Source organism: Cervus elaphus, chromosome 12 (genome assembly GCF_910594005.1).
Source record: "Cervus elaphus chromosome 12, mCerEla1.1, whole genome shotgun sequence".
Lineage (NCBI taxonomy): Eukaryota > Metazoa > Chordata > Mammalia > Artiodactyla > Cervidae > Cervus > Cervus elaphus.
This window is the reverse complement of record NC_057826.1, coordinates 86,747,728-86,760,734: the sequence shown is the minus strand read 5'-3', so window position 1 is coordinate 86,760,734 and position 13,007 is coordinate 86,747,728. Positions and strand designations below refer to the sequence as shown.

At 43.3% G+C, this 13,007-nt stretch overlaps 1 protein-coding gene across 2 annotated transcripts in view; it reads left to right on the top strand.

Annotated features, from left to right (window-relative positions):
* The first annotated feature begins 464 nt into the window (after nt 1-464).
* MAP2K1 (mitogen-activated protein kinase kinase 1) overlaps nt 465-13,007 on the top strand; it is a 75,533-nt gene continuing 62,990 nt past the window's right edge. Inside the window, exon 1 of one of the 2 annotated variants that reach the window (XM_043919850.1) lies at nt 465-947. In XM_043919850.1, the coding sequence (XP_043775785.1) occupies nt 868-947 (80 nt within the window). In that variant the 5' untranslated portion in view covers nt 465-867. Of the gene's footprint in view, nt 948-12,130; nt 12,236-13,007 lie in introns of those variants that run through there. The other variant, XM_043919851.1, reaches the window with a different exon arrangement.

Genomic DNA, 13,007 nt, shown 5'->3' with positions numbered 1-13,007 from the left:
TACTTGTCAATTTGCTACACAGGAGTCTCCTGAAAAGTCGTCTATTCCCCAACGCTGCCTCTAGAAACAGGAAGAGGTCTTTTTCTTTATTCATTTTATTACTTTAGTTCCATTATTGTGACTCGGCCCTGGGGCTACAGTCACCGTAGAGGAGGAGACCGCGTGGCGACCTACCGGATCAAGCTCACCTCGACTAGCTATGGGAGCCAGGATGCAAGACCTCCTTTCCCGGTAGGTCCACCTGGGAGTCCCTAGGCGGCAGAGGGCGCTGTGGAGCCAGGGACAGACCCCGCCCCCAGGGCCGCGCGCCGCGCCCCGTGACGTATTTCCGCGTCATCTGCCGCCGAGGCGTTCTCTCATTGGCTGTGAGGGGCAATAGGGGCGGGCCCAGGTGGGCGTGTGGAAAACGCAGCCTCCTGGAATTGGGGGGGCGAGGCTTCCCCTGTCCCCAGCCCTCCCCCCAGCCCTCCCCCGCCCTCCAGTCCCTCTCTGGGACTGCTGCGCTGAGCCGCTTGGAACGCGGCAGTGGCGGCGGCGCACTTTCCCGGGCTGTGGCTGGAGCAGCGTTGTGGTGCGCGCGCCGGGGGACCGGTTGACTGAGGGAGAGCGGGAGGGAATCCCGGGCTGCTGAGCTGCGCCGGCGGGGAAACCCTTCGGTTCCCTGTGCATTGAGCAAGTGGGCCGGGGGTTCCCCCAGACGGCCACTGGCTCTTTGGCCCTGACGGGACCGCGCAGGGCGCGCCCCCCGAAGGCAGCGTCCGGGCTTGCGGCCCTGACTTGGCCCCGCGAGGCCGGCGCGGGGCAGCTCAGAGGGAGGAAGCTAGAGGGGCCGCCCTCGGAGTTGGGAGCGCCTTTCCTGGGTCCAAAATGCCCAAGAAGAAGCCGACGCCCATCCAGCTGAACCCGGCCCCGGACGGCTCCGCGGTTAACGGGACCAGCTCGGCGGAGTAAGTCTTGGGGTCGGGGGCGGGGTGGGGAGGCCCGGGCCGGGGTGCAGAAGCCGAGTCGTGTATGCGCCTCGCGCGGGGCTCTGCTCGGGTCATCACGTACGTCTCGGGCCGCCGGGCGCGAGGAACTCCCGGCCGCCGAGGTATCGGTGACTAAGCACTGATTGTGCTCCTGACTCAGACCAGTCGGTGCACCCAACGAGTAGCGATGCCCCATCCCCACCCCTTTACCGACCCTTTCAGTCATCCCTGACCTCTGGTCATTTTCCCTCTCCCTAAAAAATAAAAACTGGTTCATCGCCCGCCTCTCCCCAGCTCTTTCTCCTAGATTCTCTGGGATTCTGGTGTGTAACGGGGAGAAGGGAGCCGATGTTTTGGAAAAATTAAGATCGCGTCTGCGTCTTGAGATCAACTCAGGGTGTAGAATGTGGAGTTGGGACCGGCGAGCAGTCCTCACCTTCGTGCTTGACACCTGTGGGCTGGGAGTGGCTAGTCGCGGCCGCTGCCTGGCCCGCGAGGACGTGTGTACACCAACACCCCCGAGGCTTTTTACTTGTCGACTTTGGGGGCTCCCATTCCTTGGCCTTCTTCCTGGAGACTCTTGTTTTGAAGGGAGCTACTTTTCTTTTCTTCATCTGACTTTTCATTCATTCACCAGATCTCACCGGTGTCTCTCCTGGGGTGCTTTAATTAACCATGAGCCCAATTTTGGACCTGAGATGTAACGCCATGTTCTTGGAAATCACACACGAGGTGCTCCATCTCTGCAACTTCCAGTCTTCATCACTAATCAGCAGTTTACTTCTTTAAACAGTGATGAGTCTGTTTCATGGATGTTTCTGAGTTCCCACAACTCTTTTGCATCCTAGGTAAGGGACAGGACTGTGTGAAGGAGAAAGATCTGGAGAGCTGGAGAAGTAAACAGAAAAGATTAAGAGTTCTTAATAAAAAAAAAAAGAGTTCTTAATCTCTTACCTGCACCCCTGGAAACTTTAGGAAACCAGCTGATGAAAAGAACAGATTAGGCCTCGACCTACTGCCCTTGGGTGATTTCTGTAACCTTTGTTTGTCTCTTCTCAGTTTTAGTAGCCTGGGGACCTGTTGGCTTGGTGGCTCTGTCCACCCCTATAATGATCACAAGGCCAGTGGTGGACAGACCTGTGATGTGAGCTCAACCACATTCCTCAGACAAACTTGTTTCAATACTGAAGTGTCCATTTTGCATGATACTAACTTGTCCAGGTTGGTGGATAACTATACAAACATTGATGCAAGTTTGGTGTACAAGAATTTTATCCCCTTGAAATAGACTGAAATCACCCCCACCCCCACCCCCACCACCAGAGCAGGGTGGGACAGGACAAGTTTTGACCACAGTGGACTCTGACTGACTGTTGTGTCCTGACCATCGTGCTCCCATTGGTTTTGGAAGAAGGTAGTGAGTGAAAGTGGGGCTTCCCAAGTGGCACTAATGGTAAAGAACCCACCTGCCAATGCAGGAGAACAAAGAGATGCAGGTTCGATCCCTTGGGTCGGGAATATCCTCTGGAGGAGGGCAAGGCAGCTCACTCCAGAATTCTTGCCTGGGAATCCCATGGACAGAGGAGCCTGGAGGGCTATAGTCCATGGGGTCTCAGAGTCAGACACGACTGAAGCGACTAAGCAGCAGCAGTGAGTGGAAGTACCTGTAGTCATTCTGTTGTTAATTGTGACCCCGCTGTTCTTACAAAGTGACTGTGAGAATTTACAAAGGACTTACAAAGTTCTTACAACTGTGACTGTGTTCTTACAAAGGGGAGAGGGAAGAAAAAAAGAAAAAAAACTATCCTGGAGTTGGTGGCAGATATATTTGGTGGGACTGGAAGATTCTAAGCAGTGGGTAAAAGGTTGGACTCTGGAGTCAGGCTAAGTTTGTGGTTTTGTGATCTGGGTCAGGTCTCTCCAGGGCTTAGGTTTAGTTTTTTCGTCTGTGAAAATGGGTCTAATGGTAGACCTATTTAGAGTTGTGAAGACTAAATGAGCTAATAGTAGTAAATCTTCTGCCAGTGTTAGCTGCTGGTACCTTTGTTACTGGGTAGAGAATGCCAAGGGAAACTTGAAGGTAATTTCCAGTCGTGGTGGTAGATAAGGTGCCTTAGCTTCTGGATAACCGACTCTCCCTTACTCAGTCTTCTGTGCCATCTGCATCTACTTCCATGACTCATTGCTCTGTTACAATAGGAGGCATCTTTGTGTAGGCTGCCTGAGACAAACAGGGACTGTTCCCCTACATTTCCTGCCTCTCATGGGGGGAAAGCTGTACACATCTATTAATACATCTTTCCCCCTTTTCAAGCAAAGCTGATGTACTCATGTTTCTCTCAGTAGATCAGGGCATGATTTGGCACATTATCATGAAGTGTAAACTAAAGAGAAAAGCCCATTGACATTAAAGAACTCTTGGCACTAAGTTGGCAAGGTTGTTTCTCTGTGAGTCCTGGCACTTGGGACTGCTCTCTAATGTTGCACTTACCCCATTCGGGCAAAGTTGTGTTACATGGGACCTGAATTCTGTGAAGCTTCTGGGGTCCTTGAAGAAAAAGACTGCAAAAATATTTCTTTTGCAAGTTTGCAAAAATATATGAGCATATTGCAAGGGTGCTAAATGTTAGAGTGAAATAAGTTGGAAACAAAATCATGTCATTTCCCTTTTAAAATATTTTCACTGGGAATTCCCTAGTGGTCCAGTGATTAGGACTTCCTGTTTCCCTTGCTGAGGAACTGGGTTCAGTCCCTCCTCAGGGAACTAAGATCCCATAAACCTCACAACTCAGCACCGCCCCCTGCCCCCAAAAAAAGTTTTCATAGTTTCTTTGCAGTTAGAATAAAATAAAATCCAAATTCTTTATATCGGGCTGTGAGTCTGCTGTATCCTCCCTTCCCCGCCCCATCTCTTTAACCACATTTCCTGCTGCTCCTTTCTTCCGTTACATTGGTCTTCTTTCACTTCCTCCATGGGATGGTCCATACTCCCTCCAGGCCTTTGCACATGCTGTTCCGTTTGCCTGACATGAATCCTCCCTTCCTCTTCCCTAGCTGCGAAGGAAGCAGTCGTCACCTGAGTAAATGTCACTTCCTCAGAGATGTTCACAGACCACCTAATCTAAAGTGGGTCCCTCCTTCTCATGTCACCTGACTTTTTTAATGACACTCATTCACTGTCCATAATCTTTTAGTGGGGTATTTAAATATTTCTGTCTTCTGTACACCTTATAAACTATAAGATTGGACTGCTCGTTTTTGATTTGCTGTTCAATAAATAGTGCCTGGAATAGTACCTGGCAAGTAATAAGTGCACAAATGTTTGTGGAGTGAATTAGTGAAATTTCTAATATTTGCATAGTCTGTTTATCAAGTCTTTTAATAGCTTTTCATTTTTTGTTGTTGTTGTTATTTCCCCCTTTACTTTCATTCCCTCCTCCCCACTTTCTTCTCTCCCCAAGACACCATCTCACCCACTCTAGATATTTAACATTTGGTCTTATAATTCTACCTATTCATTGGGTATATGTGTGCCTTTGGGAGGTAGATAGTGTTCTTTTGTGTGCTTCAGTTCAGTTCAGTTCAATTCAGTCGCTCAGTTGTGTCTGACTCTTTGCGACCCCATGAATCGCAGCACGCCAGGCCTCCCTGTCCATCACCAACTCCCGGAGGTTACTCAAACTCATGCCCATCGAGTCAGTGATGCCATCCAGCCTTCTCAACCTCTGTCGTCCCCTTCTCGTCCTGCCCCCAATCCCTCCCAGCATCGGGGTCTTTTCCAATGAGTCAACTGTTCGAATCAGGTGGCCAAAGTACTGGAGTTTCAGCTTCAGCATCAGTCCTTCCAATGAACACCCAGGACTGATCTCCTTCAGGATGGACTGGTTGGATCTCCTTGCAGTCCAAGGGACTCTCAAGAGTCTTCTCCAACACCACAGTTCAAAAGCATCAATTTTTCGGTGCGCAGCTTTCTTCACAGTCCAACTCTCACATCCATACATGACCACTGGAAAAACCATAGCCTTGACCAGACAGACCTTTGTTGGCAAAGTAATGTCTCTGCTTTTTAATATGCTATCTAGTTTGGTCATAACTTTCCTTCCAAGGAGTAAGTGTCTTTTAATTTCATGGCTGCAGTCACCATCCGCAGTAATTTTGGATCCCCCAAAAATGAAGTCTGACACTGTTTCCACTGTCACCCCATCTATTTGCCATGAGGTGATGGGACCAGATGCCATGATCTTAGTTTTCTGAATGTTAAGCTTTAAGCCAACTTTTTCACTCTCCTCTTTCACTTTCATCGAGAGGCTTTTTAGTTCCTCTTCACTTTCTGCCGTAAGGGTAGTGTCATCTGCATATCTGAGGTTATTGATATTTCTGCTGGCAGTCTTGATTTCAGCTTGTGCTTCATCCAGCCCAGCGTTTCTCATGATGTACTCCGCATATAAGTTAAATAAGCAGGGTGACAATATACAGCCTTGACGTACTCCTTTTCCTATTTGGAACCAGTCTGTTCTTCCATGTCCAGTTCTAACTGTTGCTTCCTGACCTGCATACCGGTTTCTCAAGAGGCAGGTCAGGTGGTCTGGTACTCCCATCTCTTTCAGAATTTTCCACAGTGTGTGCTTAGGGTGCTGTATACTATTGTGCCATTATTCAGCCTTGAAAGAGAAGGAAATCCTGCCATTTGCAGCACCATGGATGGACCTGGAGGACAGTATGCTAAATGAAATGAGCTAGACAAAGAAAGAAAAATACTGCATGATCTCAGATTTTATGTGGAATCTAAAAAAATGGAATACATGAAAGCATAGAGTAGATAGGTGGTTACCTGGGGTGGGAAGGTGGGGGAAATGGGAGGATATTTGTCAAAGGATACAAAGTTGTACTTAATAGGGTGAATAAGTCTAGAGATCTAATGCTTAGCATGATGACTATAGTTAATAATACTGTGTTGAATACTGGACATTTGCTGGGGGAGTAGATTTCAGGTGCTCTTGTCAAACACACACACCCCAGATGGTAAATGTGTGAGGAGATGTGTATGTTAATTAGCGTGACTGAAATAATCATTTCACTATGTGTATATAGTGAATCACCGTGTTGTGCACTTTAAATATTTTCATTTTTTATTAAAAATCCTATTGTAAAAAAAATAATAAAATAAAAAGCCTGTTGTGCTATAAATCTGCATCAGTTGGGATAGACTAGAAAATCTCAGTAGTTTAACATGCTTTCAGGTCAATGGGAGGCTCTTCTGATTGGATTCCAGTCAGTGACTCAGGCTGACAGAGGCACCATGTCTGAAATATGCTTAATGAGAGGGGAATCTTGAGAACCACATGCTGGCTTTTAAAGTTTCTGCTCAGAAGTGTCACTTTTGCTCCCATTTTTGTAAAGCAAATCACATAGCTATGGTGATCTTCAAAGGGGACAGGGGCCTTTTTGGAGAAGAATCAGCAATATTTGAACAGAAGCAATGACCACCCTTAACTTTTATTTCAGGTTTTTTCTTTTTCAAACAAGTACCGTATTTCTGAGCTCTGTTCATAGTGTTATATGTGTATCTAGTTAATTATTTCTCTTGGTTGCAGAGCAATCAATCATGTGCATGTGCCACATTCTACTTATTATTCCCCTAGAATAAGAGTTTTGTTGTTTCTAACCCCTTGCTGCTTCAAACAGTGAAGCCATCACTGTCCTTAAATTTGTACCTCCTTTTGGATTCTTGTAAGAGTTCCCTATGGAATATACTCAGAAATGGGATTGCTGAGTCTGAGGGTACTTTGCCTCTCCTTCCATGATAAGGCACTCACTTAATCTTTCTTTGTACTTTTTTTTTTTTTTTTCTGTTTCCTTTTTATTTTTGAAATTGTGAGAGTATGAAAACACACTTACAAGAGGCTTGGAAAATACAGAACAAGTTACATATAGTTCCACTATATATTACAATAATTTTTTTAAGTAGATAAATTAAGATTTTTAGTTGGAGTTTCAATATCAAACTCTCAAAAATTAATAGAATGAATATGCAGAAAAGTAGAAGGATATAGTGGATCTGAAAGGCCCCATGAACCAATTCAGCATAATTAAGATTCACAGAGATCACGTAACAGTAGGATACAAAATCTATTTAAGTTCCCATAGACTATAAACTAGGAGACATTGAAACATATCCAGGGACATAAAACAAGGTGCAAAAATTTCGTGGTCTAGGGGAATTGAAATCATACAGAGTCTGTTCTTTCTTTGTGTTTTAAAGAGTGCTTTTAACTCCCACAAGGAGAAGCTTGAGCCCTGAGTAGAGTTCGAAGTTGCAATGCAGGGTGCTCCCCAAGACCTCACTTTTTCTTTTACCTTAGGCAAGTTGTTTGTACTTTCTGACTTTTGGTTTCCTTATCTGTAGAGCGAGGATGAGAATGGTTCATAAAATCTTTGTCTTAGTGGCCTACAAGGCCCTGTCTGATCAGGTTCTTAGTTTTCCCCATTGTCCCCTTCACTCTTGCTCTCCAGCCATGCTGTTCTCTTTGCTGTTCCACAGTTGGTTGGGTGCATTCCAATCTCAGAACTTTTGCTATTCTCTCTGTCTGGAATTCTCTTCTGCCAAATACCCACATGACTTGCTCCCTCACTTCCTTTGGAACTCTGCTTAAATGTTTCTTCACGCAGGCCATCTTGGATCACTCTATTTGTAGCATTCCCTGTCATGCTTGACTCCCTTATTTGCCATATTTTTCTTCGCAGCACTTACCACTAATTAGTGTTGCATTGTCTATAAATATTTATCTCCACCTCCCCCTGCCCTAAAATGTATGCTTCATGAAGGTGGGGGGTTGGTTTGTTCCTTGTTCAGTGAGTAGATCGGTGTCTGGCCCATAGCAGATACTCAGTAGATACCTGTTGACTGAATGATTGAACCGTTCTTACCTTGAAGGAGTATCATGAAGATTAAACAAGATAACATACGGAAGTTCTTTGAAGGCCACAAGGTGCTAAATAAACAAGGTGCGTTGCTTGGCCTTGGTGGCATCCGCAGCGTTTTCATTTGCATCAGCACTTTTGCAGGTTTGTAGGAACACACATCTGTTAGTGTGAAGGCCCTTAAGGAAGAGGGCAGAGAGGTTGAAACAGGTTGTTGTGCTTTTGGGGGATCTCTTATGGCCTTAGGCGCTTCCCTGATGGCTCAGTTGGTAAACAATCCACCTGCAATGCAGGAGATCTGGTTGGATTCCTGGGTCAGGAAGATCCACTGGAGAAGGGATAGGCTACCCACTCTAGTATTCTAGGGCTTCCCTTGTGGCTCAGCTGGTAAAGAATTCACCTGCTACGTGGGAGACCTGGATTTGATCCATGGGTTGGGAAGATCTCATGGAGAAGGGAATGGCTACCCACTCCAGTATTCTGGCTTGGAGAATTCCGTGGACTCTATAGTCCGTGGGGTCGCACAGAGTTGGACATGACTGAGCGACTTTCACTTAAAACTTTACCTGGGATGTGCATTATGACAACTAGAAGCTTTTGAAGTGGTTTTAACTGACTTTGTAGTTCTGAACTTAGGTGCTTCTACAGGTTTGTTGCTGCAGTAACTAATACTGGTGCAGTCTTTTGAGAACAGCTTCAGGTAAAAAGTAGGGCCAGCTGAATCCTGTCCTTGGGAAGAATGTGTCTGCTGTTGTTGGAGCAGATACAGAAAGAGCAGAAGGTTCATAAAGATGACTTAGCCTGGGCAAGGAGATGTGTAAGGTGCTTGTTTGAACATAAACATGTACAGCATTCAACTTTCACTTATTTATGCATCTTTGAAAACAGGGAGAGCTTTGAAAACTTCCATAGAGCTTCCCATCTCTAGCTTGATTTTTCTCTGGCTAATCCCTTTATTGTCCTCCCATTGCCCCTGCTTTTTACCTCTGTCTGGTCTTGCTCACATGGTTTCCTTTGTCTGGAATGCCCTCCTCCAATTTCCTGTGTGATTTTATTTTTGTCTTGTATTTGCCACTACACTTTAGGTGAGGGGAGGACCTATAACTGTGAGGAAAGGAACCACGACTATATTGTGTACTGATATTTCCCCCACATCTAGTGCAGGGCCTGGAATGAATGAATGCTCACATCTTTCAAGAGTTCATCTCCCATGTAGCCTTTTCTGAGTAACTCCATGCTATTCTAGGACTCAAGTTTGAGACTTAGTTTTGCTACTTCTATATTGTTGATCTTTGGCATGTCATTTATTTACTAAAAAAAAAAATTTTTTTTGCATGTTATGTAACTTCACCGAGTCTCAGTTTCCCTCATTAGTAAAGTAAGGATGATGATATAACAAACCTGTGAGGGAAGGAGGCCAGGTGAGCGTCATCCAAAATAACGTTATAAAAGTTCTTCATGATTGTTGGAAGCTGTCTACATGGGAAGTGTTATTAGAGGTGCCAGCTTTGGTTTCTTCCTTCTCAGTTGACTGTTACCTTTTTTTCTTAATACCAAATTGCAAATATTGATAAATCATGTTAATTTGTACATTTTATATGCTGCCTGTTCTTCGAAGTCTAACCCAAACCTGCGTCTAATCAAGCCTTGAGATCTGACTTCCTGTTTACAGCAAATACAGGGACAGAGAAACAAGTGAAATGACACCAGGAGGAAACAAACAAATTCAGGATGTGGAGTATTCTCTAAGACAACTGACCCAGTCCCTTTAAGAAGTCAGTGTCATGCGGGAAAAGTAAGGGAAGGTGCTGTTTGAGAATAAGAGACTGAGGAGACATGCCAGTCAAATGTAATGCATGAACCTTGGTTGGGTACTGAATCAAAAAATGTAATAGCTGTAAAAATGATTTCTTGGAACAACTGGGGGAGTTTAAATAGAGAATTATGGTTAACTTTTTAGATGTAATAGTGGTATGATTATGTAGGAGACTGTTGTTCATAGTTGATGAGTGAAACTTTGAAATCGTTCAGGAAAAAAAATTGCACTCATAGTAGATAAAACAAATGGGGCAAAATTGTTCACAGTTGTTTAGTTGGTTAGTGTATGAGTTTGACTCTTCTTTCCATATTTCTTATGTTTGAAAAAATTAATAATAAAATTTTTAAAAGTACCCAGAGATTAAAATTCATCCTAAATCTTACATCCTTTTTAACATTAACTCACGTTTTCTCTCTCCCGCTTTGGACTCTGGCCTGTGTGTCTGTGTGTGTGCTTCGTCGCTCAGTCATGTCCTACTCTTGTAGGCCTCATGGATTGTAGCCCGCCAGGCTTCTCTGTCCGTGGGATTTTTTCCAGGCAAGAATAGTGAAGTGGGTTGCTATTTCCTCCTCCAGGGGGTCTTCCTGGCCCAGGGATCAAACCCGAGTCTTCTGCATCTGCTGCATTGCAGACGAATTCTTTATCATTGTACCATCTGGCCTATATTGTATAATAAACATCACATTAAATTCTGTATCATTTTGAAGTCATATGCTTTCTTACTCACTAAATGTTCCTTGTGTCTTTTTTTTCTCCATTAATTTGATTATTTGGGACCATGCCTTTTTGGACCCCTGGGTCTACATCACTCCATTCTCTTGGTATAATAAATCATTATCAGTAAATTGGACAAAACCAAAATAACATTTAAACAAACTAACCAACAACAACAAAAAAACTCTTCCTTGCAAGCTTCCATTGGTATGAATTGGTAATTGTTTTTACCACATCCATAGGAAGCACAGGTCAAGCAATGGAAAATCTTTCCAATACATTGAGAAAACCCGGAGAACCCACAGACTGGGAAGAAGATGAGGTGAGCTTGAGAAGAAAGCTTAGAGTCTCAATTTTGTTTCTCTTAGTCCCTTCTAGAAGCTGCCAGTTTTGAAAAAATCATCCTAGTCTCTTTCTGCCACTTGATTATGTTTTTACTTCATGTCCTATGTCCTGTCTCTTTTGTCTGAAAGCCCACGAGAGCTGTTTGAAGGCTCACATACCTGTTTGCTAAATTAACACCTTCCAGAATGAATTGCATTTTTGTTTTTAAAAGAGCAGGTGTTCTCTGAATCCTGGTGCAGGGCCTACTGCTAAAAATGCTGATCCTGCCTCTGATTTCGTGGTGCAGCTCCCAGGGGTATCCTGCTTTGATGTTAGCAAGGGAGTCAGATAAGATGATGTTGCTTGGGGGTTGAAGAAAAATCAAATAGAGTGATTTCTTCCCCCCGAACCCAACTCTTTTTTGAATATTTGCTTGCTCAAGTTTAACTTTAAAAGAAAATTGAATATATCAGTACCTTTTTAAGGAAAGAACCTGCAGACATTAAATTTTCCTTTTAACTTTTGGTTAATCCATTATATACATACATAGATAACTGTGATCAGTTGATGGGCTCCCTTCCTGCCCCATTTTTACTCATAGACATAATTCTCATGCTTGTCATTTAGTTTTGGCTAAAGAGTAGAATTTGATAGGACCTGGCTTCACAAATGATACTTTGTTGATTATTTAGATGGCTTCCAAAATTTTATTATTTACTGATACTCTTATGAGTATTTTGAACTAATTTGTTCTTTTAAATTAATTCATACAGCAAATCAGAGGCAATGAACCATGTTGCCCATTTTGTTATGTATTACTGAATATGTTCCATAAAAAGACAGAACCAATTTACAATGTATATTTCAACTGGCCCTTCAAGCTTTAGGAAGTTGGTTTTTTTTTTCTTTTTTTGAAGTTTGGTGATTTTTTTTGATAGTTTAATAGGGCTTCTTCTCAGTCTGCTTTGCTTTGTTTGCCAGGCTGTATTTTTGAAATGGGATTGTTTTCAGTCTAATCTTTAATGAATGCATTTTGAATGTAATTTGCTCTGCTGGATGGTGTAGATAGGTGAGTAAGATTGTTTTTGCCTCCAAGAATCTTAAAATCTCATGTATGAAAAAAAAATCTCATGTATGGAGAGGTTGCAAGTTCACAAGGAGGAGGAAACAGATGGCTGTGGGGTAAGAAAAGCGCCCCAGGAGAAAGAGGTACAAAGAAAGTACTGTCGGTGCTTGTTGAGAGGAGGAAGAGCTCACATCCAGTGGGGAAGATCAGGAGGGCCTTCACAGAGGAGATGACACTTGAGCTGGGTCTTGAAGGATGGCTAGGATTTCCATGGGAATGGGGGAGGGAGGGGGCCTGGCAGGAAGAGAGCTCAGGATGAGCAGCTTCACATAAGTGGGAAAGCCTGGGATGTGTAGAGGAGCAGGCAGCTAGTTCAGAGTGCTGGATGCATAGCTGCAGGTCACAGGAGATGAAGCCGGAGAGGTAGGTGCGAAGGTTTTGTGGTACCAACTGAACACTTTGAAAAGTTTCATGCGAACTTTTTTCTTCTCAGACCATTTTTTAATAGATACGTCTAAATAGCTTTGATGTGCTTTGTATTTTATTTATTTTTTGTTAGTTTGTGTCCTTTATTAGCCAGTAGACTATTGTCTTTTGGTTTGTTGAAGCAATAGGTCAGTGTGCTTTGTATTTTTTCAGTTTTATAAATTATGTGGCTACTACATCATCCCATTGTGATGTTTCCCTTTTATATTATATTACTTAGGAAAAAATACATATATCTTTCATTTTCCAAAGCATGTCTTTTGTATGGTACAACCTACTTTTCTTTAGTATTCATACGTGAAGCATTATTTCATAACTAGCAGGAGTATGTGGCTTCATTTTCTTCTAGCCTTTTCTCTCCCTTATATGGTCCCATCTGGAATTAATGTGTTTGGGGTGAGGTATGGGTCTATGCTAATTTTTCTACACAATGAGGTCTAATATCTTCATGGAGTTTATTAAATAGGATTTTTATCTCTTGTATTTTCAAGTTTATTTTATGTGGTCTTTATGGTATTTTTTAAATCTATTTCTAAAATTTCTCTTTCACTCTTACATACTTTTGAGTCTTTTTTTTTTTTTTTCTTTCTTAAATTGGGTAGGGTTAAAGAAAACTTTAAAAATTGTCATGGTGTATATTTCCATTTATTAATGTCTCCCCCTTTTTTTCTATTATGGTGTTATAGTTTCTTTTGAATAATTCTCTTGT